Source organism: Cupressus sempervirens, chromosome 2 (assembly GCF_028749045.1).
Source record: "Cupressus sempervirens isolate cs-2001-9-10 chromosome 2, ASM2874904v1, whole genome shotgun sequence".
Lineage (NCBI taxonomy): Eukaryota > Viridiplantae > Streptophyta > Pinopsida > Cupressales > Cupressaceae > Cupressus > Cupressus sempervirens.
The window spans coordinates 130,974,528-130,986,160 of NC_143119.1; the positions used below are offsets into that span (position 1 = coordinate 130,974,528).

The 11,633-nt window shown below is 36.4% G+C and overlaps 1 protein-coding gene across 1 annotated transcript; it reads left to right on the plus strand.

Annotated features, from left to right (window-relative positions):
• The first annotated feature begins 349 nt into the window (after positions 1-349).
• On the plus strand, positions 350-3,567 carry LOC149571391 (putative pectinesterase/pectinesterase inhibitor 32). Its single transcript, XM_089812924.1, has 2 exons — positions 350-1,488; positions 2,669-3,567. The coding sequence occupies exons 1-2, from the start codon at positions 555-557 to the stop codon at positions 3,352-3,354; spliced, it is 1,620 nt and encodes a 539-aa protein (XP_089669050.1). The 5' UTR covers positions 350-554; the 3' UTR covers positions 3,355-3,567.
• Positions 3,568-11,633: the final 8,066 nt, after the last annotated feature.

The following is an 11,633-nucleotide window of genomic DNA, read 5'->3' on the forward strand; positions in this document are numbered from 1 at the left end:
CATAGATCTAAAGTGCAATCTGAAACCCAAGATCACATTCTCCTAGATTGAGAGTCACTTATATTCCGAACTCTTTTTGCCTGTTCCCAACTACTGAGATCCATTTCTTTGTCTTGAAGACACGCTTCAAAACTTTATATTTTACTTCACTGGAAAGACAGCGCACACGCGGGCAAACGAATCCCAACGGATGAAAGATTGGCCCACCGTCCTCCATGGGAATCGATGCCATTTCTCACAGTGAGGAGAACAGCGACTAAAAGCAAGTAATCACGCGCTACGAGCATCGCGTTCCCACGTTGAAGAAGCTTTACCACAACAGAAAAGCCTTTCATCAGATTCAAACAGGAAAGAAATTTATCATCTCTAGGATAACTTCGCTCAACACCACAAATCCCTGATTATAAAAATATAATCCCTGGGACAACTGTGCTTTAACACCTTAAAGATAGAAAAGCTTCACAGAGAAGAACAAATCGACAACAATAAATCCTACGGCTGCCTCTACCAAAGACAGCGTCTGTATTAGGAGGAGGAGAGGGAGAAATATTGCCATGGAGAAAGCTACGTTATCAGCAGCGCTAATTATGGCAATGGTAATTTGTGCTACTCTGCCACTCGCCTTCTCTAACGAATTCATTACTTCGGCTTGCAAGACTACAAGTGAGCCTGAGCTTTGTGTTTCAAGTCTCGCAGACTTACCAGGATTCCCTCACTTGATTCCCACAAAGCTGCTCAACGCAGCCATTAGAGCCTCAATCGGTTTGGTGGAAAAGACATCCACCATGGCCGTGAGTCTTTCCGGCAAAGCGTCGCCTGGGTTAGAGAAGATTGCTCTTCAAGACTGTATCGATCTCTTGGACGACACCACGGGCCATCTCACTGAAGTGCTCCAGCAGATTTTGAGTCGGGATTTCAATACCAACAATTATAAGGCGAGCAGCATCAACTTGTTTCTCAGCGCTGGTCTAACGAGTCAGGACACCTGTATTGAAGGAATGGCGGCCACAAACGGGGTCGTGAAATCTCAGCTGCATGGCAGCGTACAGAAGATCTCGCGTTCAATCAGTGCTGCACTTGCCATGTTTATGAGAATTGTTAGAAAATCTGATGTCAGCTTTATTCATAGCCGCCGCCGTTTGTTATTTGCTCGGAAGGGCGAGAGTACTGGTGATTTGCCTGCGTGGTTGTCTGCTTCAGATCGCAGGCTTTTGCAGGAGAGTAGAGGGGATATACAAGCAGACGGTGTGGTGGCCCAGGATGGTTCGCGAGATTACACTACGATCGCCGACGCTGTGAATGCTGCCCCTGAGAAAAGCAAACGGAGGTACGTCATCCATCTGACTGCAGGTGTGTATTATGAGAACGTTGAGGTCAGGAAAAAGAAGACAAATCTAATGCTGGTTGGCGACGGAATGGATTCCACTATTATCACGGGGAATAGAAGCGTGGGGGACGGCACAACCACATTCCGTTCTGCAACTTTCGGTCGGTGCCCATTCTAAACCATCCCTTCTTATTTTTTTATTACTAGTATGAAATAATGCTGAATTATCTCTTATACTTTTGTCTATCCTATTTTTCTCTTTCAATCTATGTCTCTATATCTCTCTTCATCTCTATCTCTCTCCCTCTTTCATATTATAAGACTCATTTGGTAGCAGGAATATGAGTGTAATAGGCATAAGTAAATTCTTCAAATTTGAATTCTCTTTGGGTGCACCAAATTGCAATTGCGAATAGGAATACATGTATTCTAATTTTGACCCAAAAATGAGCTTTTGCAATTCCACCTAAATAGGTGGAATTGGAATATGTATTCCTATTTCAGTTTTATTTATGTTAGAAAACATAAATTTTTGGGTCTGTGAATTCCCCGTCAAATTCTAATTGGACCAAACAAGAATAAGAATATGTATTTCCCATTTTCTTTTCCAGAATAAGAAATCCAATTCTCATATTTCTATTCCTGCATTCAAACAGACCCTTATAACTTTATCTACCTCTATGTCAATAAATCTTTCTTCCCCTCCCTATTTATAAATCATTACCTTCATAGGTAGCTTAAACATCACACGCTAAGGCCTCATTCCTAGACTAAAAGTGCTAAACACTAAAAGTTGACTTACTTTTTGCAAGCTTAATTGCTTCCTTAGTATGTGATGTTTAAGGGTGGTCCTCACTACCACAAAATTACTCTCTACTTTTCTATCCCCTCTCTATATTTAGACAATAATTCTTATATATATATCCCCTCTCACCATATCCTGTTACTCTATTTCTCTCTCATCCACCCTTCTATGCTTTTATAAGTTGTATTTGCTATATCTCTATTACTATTCTTAAACTCCCATTTTTTTCCTTTTAATATCTCATTCTACTCTCCTTTCACAAACTCATACACGCACCATCTCTATATTTTTCTACCTTGCTAGATCTCTTCTTCTCACCAAATTTTTGTCTCTCTATCTACTTTCTATTTCATTCGTACACCTTCTCTACGTATATCCGATCCACTCTCTATCTATATACCTCTACCTCTCTCTCTTATTCACTCCATCCCACTCTTACAATGTGTATACCTCTCCCTTTCTCTCTTATATCTCCCTCACATTCCTCACTCCTCAATAACTTTGCAGTATTAACGTCTCTTGTTTCACAAATGCAGCTGTCAAAGGCGCAGGCTTCATAGCTCGAGACATTGGGTTCCAGAACACGGCGGGAGCATACAAACACCAAGCCGTGGCTCTGCGAGTTGGATCGGATCTCTCGGTCTTCTACCGCTGCAGAATGGACGGTTACCAAGACACTCTGTACGCTCATTCTCTTCGCCAATTTTACAGAGAATGTGAAGTTTACGGCACAGTAGACTTCATCTTCGGCAATGCTGCGGCGGTTCTACAGAGCTGCAAAATAATGGCGAGGAAACCGCTGCAACAGCAGACGATTACCATGACAGCTCAGGGAAGAAAGGAAGGCAACGAGAACACTGGATTTTCTATCCATGACTGCAACGTGACCGCTGCCCCTGACTTTGTTCCCGTGCCAGCTTATCTGGGGAGGCCATGGAAAGAGTACTCTCGAACTGTATTCTTGCAATGCTATCTGGACGATATTATTGAGCCACAGGGTTGGGCGCCATGGAATTCATCAGACTTCGCATTGAGGACACTCTACTATGGGGAGTATATGAACTATGGTCCCGGGGCAGATCTTCCATCTCGCATTAATTGGCCGGGCTATCACACTCTCGACACTTCACAGGCAGATAAATTCACGGTTGCTCGGTTCATCGAAGGCGATATGTGGATTCCACCAACCGGAATTACGTATTTTCCCGGTCTAAAAGAATAAGTTTTCTAATATCTTTTGCTTGAATGGATAGCATGATATTTATTTGTTTATGATTGTATTGGACAGTCTGGTTTCTCTGTGAGTCTTTACGCCCCACGGGAACACAACCAAGTAAATGAGCGTGATTCATGTAAAGATGTCTGTTTGATCTTGATCATACACAGAACATCGTATGTTTACAGCGAATCCTAGTGTCTAAATCTTTATGGGCTACTTGTGATTCAAGTTTAGTCAGTAGATTTCCATTTTGATTACCAAAAAGAAATCATTAAATATTGTGGACCTTTAGAAAACAACACACGCTTCTTTCACAAATTTTCGAAACTTGTTAAAAAGCCATACACTTAATGCATGTACACAAGATGTCTTTTCTGAGATGATAACTCTAATAAGGAATCCATTAACTCCAATCACAATTAATAAGAGAGATCTACGAGACTCGAATTTGCGAGGAACGGAATGAATTCCCTTCGGGGATGGTGGACCAATGTTGTATCCCTCGAGATTCCTTTGGCCGCGTCCGTGGACTCTTTTAAGAAAAGATAACTATAAAGTTTAAAAGGGAATCTTAATAACAAGAAATGATTCTCGGGGAATCAGAAATCCAGCTGGGGTTGAAAATGTCATTCAAATAACCATACCCCTTGGTGTTGTCCCACTTAGTCTACGAGCATGGCATTCACAAACCATCAAAATGATATAAATTTCAAAATCCTCATTGCAATTTCTATTATTGCAAGCGAAGAACAAATTAGATTTCAAACACAAGAGTTGTGTGTTTGAAGAATATTATTTGTAATTATAGTTGATAGGATCCTTTTCATTTCTCTTCTAGGATGTTTTTATTGTGAACATTAATACTATCAATTTTCTATCGATTGAAAGAATTTGTTGTTATTTGATTGGTTAAAAAAATTAATCTTACATGATATGAATACATGTGTGTGTGAGTGTACACATACATACATACATACATACATACATACATACATATATATATATATATATATATATATATATATATATATAATGCTATGAGATTACGGGAAACCATCTTTGCCCTACCTTTCCATACATAGAAGCCTCATAAAAACATATTAAATGCCATATGCAAAGATAAGATTAGAAGATACAAATTATTTTTGCATTCTTATTTTCTAGATAGTTGCACCAATCTCTTGTTACACTTGCTAGTGAACATTTTCTTAGTCAACGGTTCATCCTTCAACACATTCTTATCATTCTCACCACACCCAAACATTTTGTGACTCTGATACCATATGTTGAAGAGGGAATATGAATGGGAAATATTTTAATGTAATTATTCAATGAATGGGTATCACATTTTATAGGTGGTATATGTAGTTTGATAATTGCATATCACTACATAACTAAAATGATATGAATTGAATTGTAACTAATAGATAGTTACACCAAATCAATGGATTATGATAGTGATATTTATGCTTAAGGTTATGTTATTGCATAGCAAAGTGTGTTATGTAACATTTTCCAAGGTCTAATGGTTCTTGGCAATAGTTCAAAGGATGAAAACATTTCATTATAATTCTATTCCTAGCCATATTCATTTACTCATGTAACTTGTAGTGCCCTTATTATCATTAGTATACAAATGGTTTGTTGTTAGTTTTAGTTCCATTTCACTTATTGCACTTCTCAACTCCTCATTGATCCCTGGTAATCTAAGATTACATTAATCCTGATATTGCTATAAATATTGTTCCCTATTGCATGCAGTTATCCTTATGGTTAACGTAATTTATAATAAAAGTATGATATCTTCTCTTTGTCAAGGTTTAGTGCTTGTTGGGAAAAATTTTAAGGCTAGAAATCATTTATAATAATTATATCTATTAACTCATGTAACTTAAATTATATGGTGCCCTCTCTCCTATGCCACCAATTAGACACTAGTGTTTTAATCGTACATTTTTACCTTGTTGTACTAGGATTATTTTTGTTATCCTTGTCAAGATTAAGTTGAAGACTCAAGCCTCTTAGTAATAGAAAATAATGAGAGGGGAGAATCAGTATTCCACAAACTTTTGTGCAACTATGGATATCATTAGCAATCTCTAAATTTTCATATATGATCAAACTAAAAAGTAAACATAACCATAACACAATGCAACTTGCAATACCATTATTTTTTAACTAGGGAAACCCTAGCCAAGGAAAAAATCTAGTGGGGATGCTATCCATAAAATGATCCATTAATTAAAAGTATCTTGTGAAAGATATATACCTATTAGGAGTCAATTACATTTCTATAGTGTATACGTCCTTGTTAGAGGACTGGGCCTTGTTAGAAGCCTCAATCCTATTAGGAGTTGGAATAACAAAGCAAAAGTATACAAGATGAACTGATTGCCCGAACATACAATTATATTATAGTGCTATAAAAAAGAGATAAACACAAAGACCATTACAATGTTGATATCTTGAATGTCTGATATGTCCTTTAGGTGCCTTCTTCAAAACTATTCATACACTATCTCTACTCTACTTTAGTATCAAAATTGCATCAATACTTATCATACAAAGTACACATTAAAATATTATAAAATTACAATACAATTCCACACTTATTACAAACAAAATTATCTTCCTATATAGTAAACTACTTAACCGGCCTTCAATAGATTGCATGTTTCCCAAAAATTAAAATTACTTTATCCTAAGTGAGGGTTAATATTTAGGATGGCATTCCAAACTTTTGAAGTCATTGTTTTGGTAAAACAAAATAATTCCTTAACCAAATTACCTTTACTTTGTTATCTTCTATTTTCTTCCTATCATAAACTATGCTTGGAAAAGTGTCCATAACTTTGTTTGAGCATATCAAAATATTTAGTGCTCTTGTAGACATGTTCTACATTTTTTGTTCTATCTTTTCTTAACTTTGGATAAGCTAGAATTCATTCTGTAAAGTGTTCTAAACAAAATTCTTTGATTGTTCACTATTTCCCTAAATTATACTCATACAATTTTTGAAACCCAAGTATCTAGAACTTCATAATATGTTTTCCCTTCTTCATAGCAGGTGTATATTTCCATAAATGAAAATTCTATATCATCCTCATGCATCCTCTTAGCCAAATTTCCAAAAATATCCCTCTTTGGCATTGATGGCAACATATGAGAAAATTGGATAAGTTACAAAATTGTGGCGTTGCAAAAATTTTCAAAATCTATGGATCATCTTCAACATGTATACCATATTATATTCATAATATACTCTACTTATAACTCCTTATACTTAAAAATTTATTATCCAATACTCTTCCCCTTTGATATCAAAGAAAAAGGGGAGTCAAAATCTCTATATATTTCAAAATTTTGTTACCTTCTTTTTTCATGATTGTTGCATATATTCATGAGTGCCATGCACTCTCCAAAATTTTGCTTTAGGTTGGTGAAATCTTTATCCCATATTGATCAATGTACATAAGCCATACGATTTAGCTTCTACTACAGTAAGATCAGAATAAACTAATCTACTACAGTAAAAGGTTAATTTAATTTGATTACCTTTACTCCCTTCTTAAGATATCACTTTATGCACTTTGCATTTCCATTTAATAATTAATTAGTAATTATTAAATTCCATTCACCTCTTAGGCTTTCCCCTTTTGGGTTTCAATTTCCTTCATAAGGATTGATTGGTTGTAAATTCATTCATTTTTTTCGCACAAGTAAATTCAATCTTCTTGTTTATCGAGCAAACCCTTCTCTCTCTGCCTTTCTTTCTTCCTTGTAACATGTTATTTGCATGCAGGATATCTAGGGATCTATTAATTTTTTCATAATAAAATTCCACATGGTATTAGAGCCTTGCTTAGGCTATCTGTTCTTATTTGAAGAATAAGAAGAACAAGGTTTGACAGAACAAATTGGCATTTTAAAGGTTTTTTCTATGAAAATAGGGGTTCACTAATTTTTGGAGCACTTTGAGGCCAAACAAACCCAAGAGTTGGATTTAGAAGGCATCAAAACCCCCATTTTCATATATAATTTGTTGATTTTGGACAACATTCACTTGGGAAGAAAACTTTTTTCATACCAAGGTTGTACGACCTTTGGCATGCAAAATGAGACACAAAATCCAAAAAAAAATGCAATTTAAAAAAAGAAAAGTTTTTTAATGCTGGTGGTTTATTTTTTTCCACAGTGGTTAACTAACTACTAGTAGTTTTGATAACCACTAGCGGTTACAACTTGCAATGCTCTTCAACGTAGCTCCTCTGCACGACCACCGCTTCTCCATTATTGTCAATGAATGCTGCCAACCCACTGCCTCAAACAACACCACCCTTTGGAGAAATTTTTATTTATTATTTATTTTTAAATAAATAGATTTTTTTTTATCATTCTGAGGGCCCTATCATTTTTTTGGCAATATCTTGAGCATACGGGGGTCTTTTTTTAATCCAAAAGAAGCACCGAAAAGCTGATTCAGAGACAAAGATAATGGTGCATATATTTTTTAGAATTTTTTCTAATTTGAAACTTTTTTTTTTGCACTTGAAGTTTGTTGATGTATTCCATCTTTGAGGGGGCATAACTTCTTTGTTATAACTCCATTTTTCAATCTGAAAAAAGCACTAGGAATCTCATCTCGAGACCTATCCAAATTCTCTTCTATTTTTATCAGTATTTCTCAAATGTACATTTTATACTCAAATTGAATATTTTTTAGTCTCTTCTTATTTATGCATTCCTTCTAGTAGCTTGGGTTTGGTTTTGATGTGACACAAGGTAGGAGAATCCCCAAAGGAGATGTCCTAGCCCCCTTACAAATAACCACACAGTGGAAACACAATAGCAAGAAGTAATAATGCAAGATCTGATAGAAAATCACAAACCTTTATTCATAGATATAACTGATTACATGCAACATGCTCGACTATAAGGTCTTTCGTGTTATGGCCAAATATAAACAACAATTATAAAATCAGTTCTGCAAGATCCAATGAGATCCAACTTATAAATCCAATCCTAGCTAGTCTAAATACACAACTGGATAAGAACACCAAGAATAATCCATACTTGTACCCTCAAGTCCACCAAGAAATCCTCTGGTTTCTAAGCCACAGCCCTAGCTCTTCAAAATTTGCATCTATACTTCATCCCCTTTCCAAGTTGGAATATCATTTCCTCAAAAAGAATCCCCAAAAGACTTCATAAGAGCTCCTATTTATACTTGCAAAAATGGCTTACAAAACATTCTAGAACATTACAAAATAGGAAGGCTGACCCAACAACGGTCTGGACACATCCCAAGGTAAGAACTTATCATAAACGTCGTGGTCAAAATAAATCCCTCAAGTCTAATTGCACCAAAAGCACAGAAAACATGTCCAAAATGCTAACACTCAACATCAACAGGAAAAATTGGCACATGAAGAACCACTCGACACATGAAGAATCACTTGACACACATTATGGAACTCGACACAAACTACAAAGCAAGATGGGATAACACACTAACCCAAGTGTTAACATGATGTGGGATAACCTCAACTTGGTTTAAACTGCAAAATTACTAGCACTCGACAATTGATGCAACTTGAAAATGACTATAACTCAGCAACAATTTCTAGAATGAAATGTCAACCCAGGATGCTCCTAAATTCGACACCTTAGGTTCAAAAAGATGTTCTAGAAGTTGGTAGAACATCTTTTGGGATTCAACACATAAATGCCAAACTAGTTCTTCACATACATGCCCTCCAAGTCATCAACTTGCACACTTGTTCCCTTATTTTTCTTCTCCTCCTTCACATCCACCACAGGTGTTCCATAGGTCTTCTTTTCATGCTGATCTTCGACCTTCTCAAAATATACCAACTCAACTTAGCTATCAATTTACTCAGGTTCCTCCTACTGAGCTCTTCATTCTGCAAAGGAATTAGGGAAAACTTCTTACCACCTTTCTCAAAAATAAACACATTCTTGACACAATCATACACATCTCTACAATCATACTATCAAGGTCTACCAAGTAACACATAACAACTATTCATATCCACAATACCACACAACACTTGATCCTTATACTGCCCAATCTAGAAATCAACAAGGCATTGCTCCCTCACTTCCAAAGCATGCTTACCTTGCAACCAACCAATCTAATAAGGATAAGGATGTCTCACTCTCTTCAAACCAAGTTTCTGAACCATCTCTTTAGCAAGAAGGTTATTAGTACTACCACCATCCATAATCACCTTGCAGATTTTGTTACTAGACTTACAACAAGTCTTGAACAAACTAGTCATTTGACAAGAATCCAATGTTCTCTGACCCACTAGTACTTGCCGAGCTAGCAAATTTTCTCCTTTCTCAGGTTGACTATCCTAGACTTCAACCTCATTCACAATAGCAGTTGTCCTATCAACTAGACATTCAAAAGATCTATGGCCTTCTTTGCCACATTTGAAACAATTACCTCTAAACACACCTCTATTTGTCCTCCTTTTCTAATCAATAGGTTTTGGTTCACCCTCTATACTCAATTTAGCTTGTGCTGAGCTATCCTACTTCTCCTTTCCTCAAGGAATTCCTTGATGTTTCCTCTTCAATTTCTCTTCTACTCTCAAAGCATACTAATAAGCATCCTTAACCAAAGGAATATTCAGCGTACCAATCTCATCCTGAATATTGAATCTTAAAAAATTAATGTACCAAGCTACCTTTTCCTTTGGCAATTCTCTATGCATAAACTGAATATTTAATTTTTAGAACTCTTTGGTATAATTCTTCACATTCATATCCTTTTGTTTCAAATTTTGCAACTTCTTAAACAACTCAAGTTCATAATCTATAGGAATGAACTTAGCTTTCAACTTAGTCACCATCAATCTCCATCCAAAGATCTTCATTTCACCTTCCTCCTCTTTGTCTCTTTGTACTTCCTTCCACTAAAGAGTAGCATGCCCCATCAACTTAGTTTGTGCCAACTTCACTCTAAGTGGATCCTCAATATCCTCAAGCTTAGAGTAGTCTTCCACTTCACCAATCCAATCAATCAGGTCTTCAAGATTCAAAGTACCTAAAAAATTAGAAACCTCCATCTTATGCTTTAGCTTCAATTGAGATCTAGGTTGAGCAAACTGACTAGCCTTAATTCCAATAGATCTCTCCACATGATTAGTTTTGTCATCACCACTAAATCTAGCATCTTTAAAGTTTCGACAACTTCCTTATAACTACCTTTAGTACCCACATGCCTAGGAATGCCACCTAAAGAACTCATGATTTCAGCAATCATGTCACTCTTCATCAGTGCTATATGAGATCTGAAACTATCTTTGACCTCCTCCATCTCAAATCTAAAATCTACTTTAACCTTCTCTGAGATTTGTTCTTCTACAACATCACTAAGATGATCAATTTACCTAGGGTCCAATCTTCTTGGAGGCATCTTCCACAATTTTAACAAACCCTAAGAAATAGATCCACGTATCTAGAAGATCAATTGACTCCACCAAATCAACCTTCTCCAACCCATAATCTTGGTGCAAATTGCCTTAACTTTGGCGATCTATCTATATGCTTAGGAACAACTGAGCTCTGATACCACCTGACATGGTGCAAGGTAGGAGATTGCCCAAAGGAGATGTCCTAGTGCCCAATAAATAACCACATAATAGAAACACAATAGCAAGAAGCAACAATGCAAGATCTGATACCAAATCATAACTCTTTATTCATAGGTATAACTGATTATATGCAATATGCCTAGTTGTAAGGCCTTCTAGGTTAGGGCCAAATACAAACAACAATTACAAAATCTATTCTACAAGATCCAATGAGATCCAACTTACAAACCCAATCCCAACTAGGCCAGATACACAACTAGATAAGAACACTAAGAAGAATCCACACTTGTACCCTTAGGTCCACCAAGAAATCCTCTAGTTTCTAAGCTATAGCATAGCTCTTCAAAATTTTCATCTATACTTCATTCCCTTCCCAAAATGGAATATCATTCCCTCAAAAAGAATCCCCAAAAGACCCCCTATTTATACTTACCAAAATGACTTACAGAACATTCTAGAACATTACAAAATAGGAAGGCTGACCCAAAAATGGTTTGGACACATCCCAAGGAAAGATCTTATCAAAAACATCATGGTTCAAATAAATCCCACAAGTCGGCTTGCACCAAAAATGTAGAAAAAAATGTCCAAAATGATGACACTCGACATCAACAGGAAAAATTGACACATGAAGAACCACTCGGCACATGAAGAGTC

What these genes read in the sequence shown, in the direction of transcription:
- LOC149571391 (XM_089812924.1), top strand. Translation starts at nt 555, where the DNA reads ATGGAGAAAGCTACGTTATCAGCAGCGCTAATTATGGCAATGGTAATT. An exon ending in ATTCCGTTCTGCAACTTTCG is followed by an intron (nt 1,489 to 2,668) that starts GTCGGTGCCCAT and finishes TCACAAATGCAG; the next exon opens with CTGTCAAAGGCGCAGGCTTC.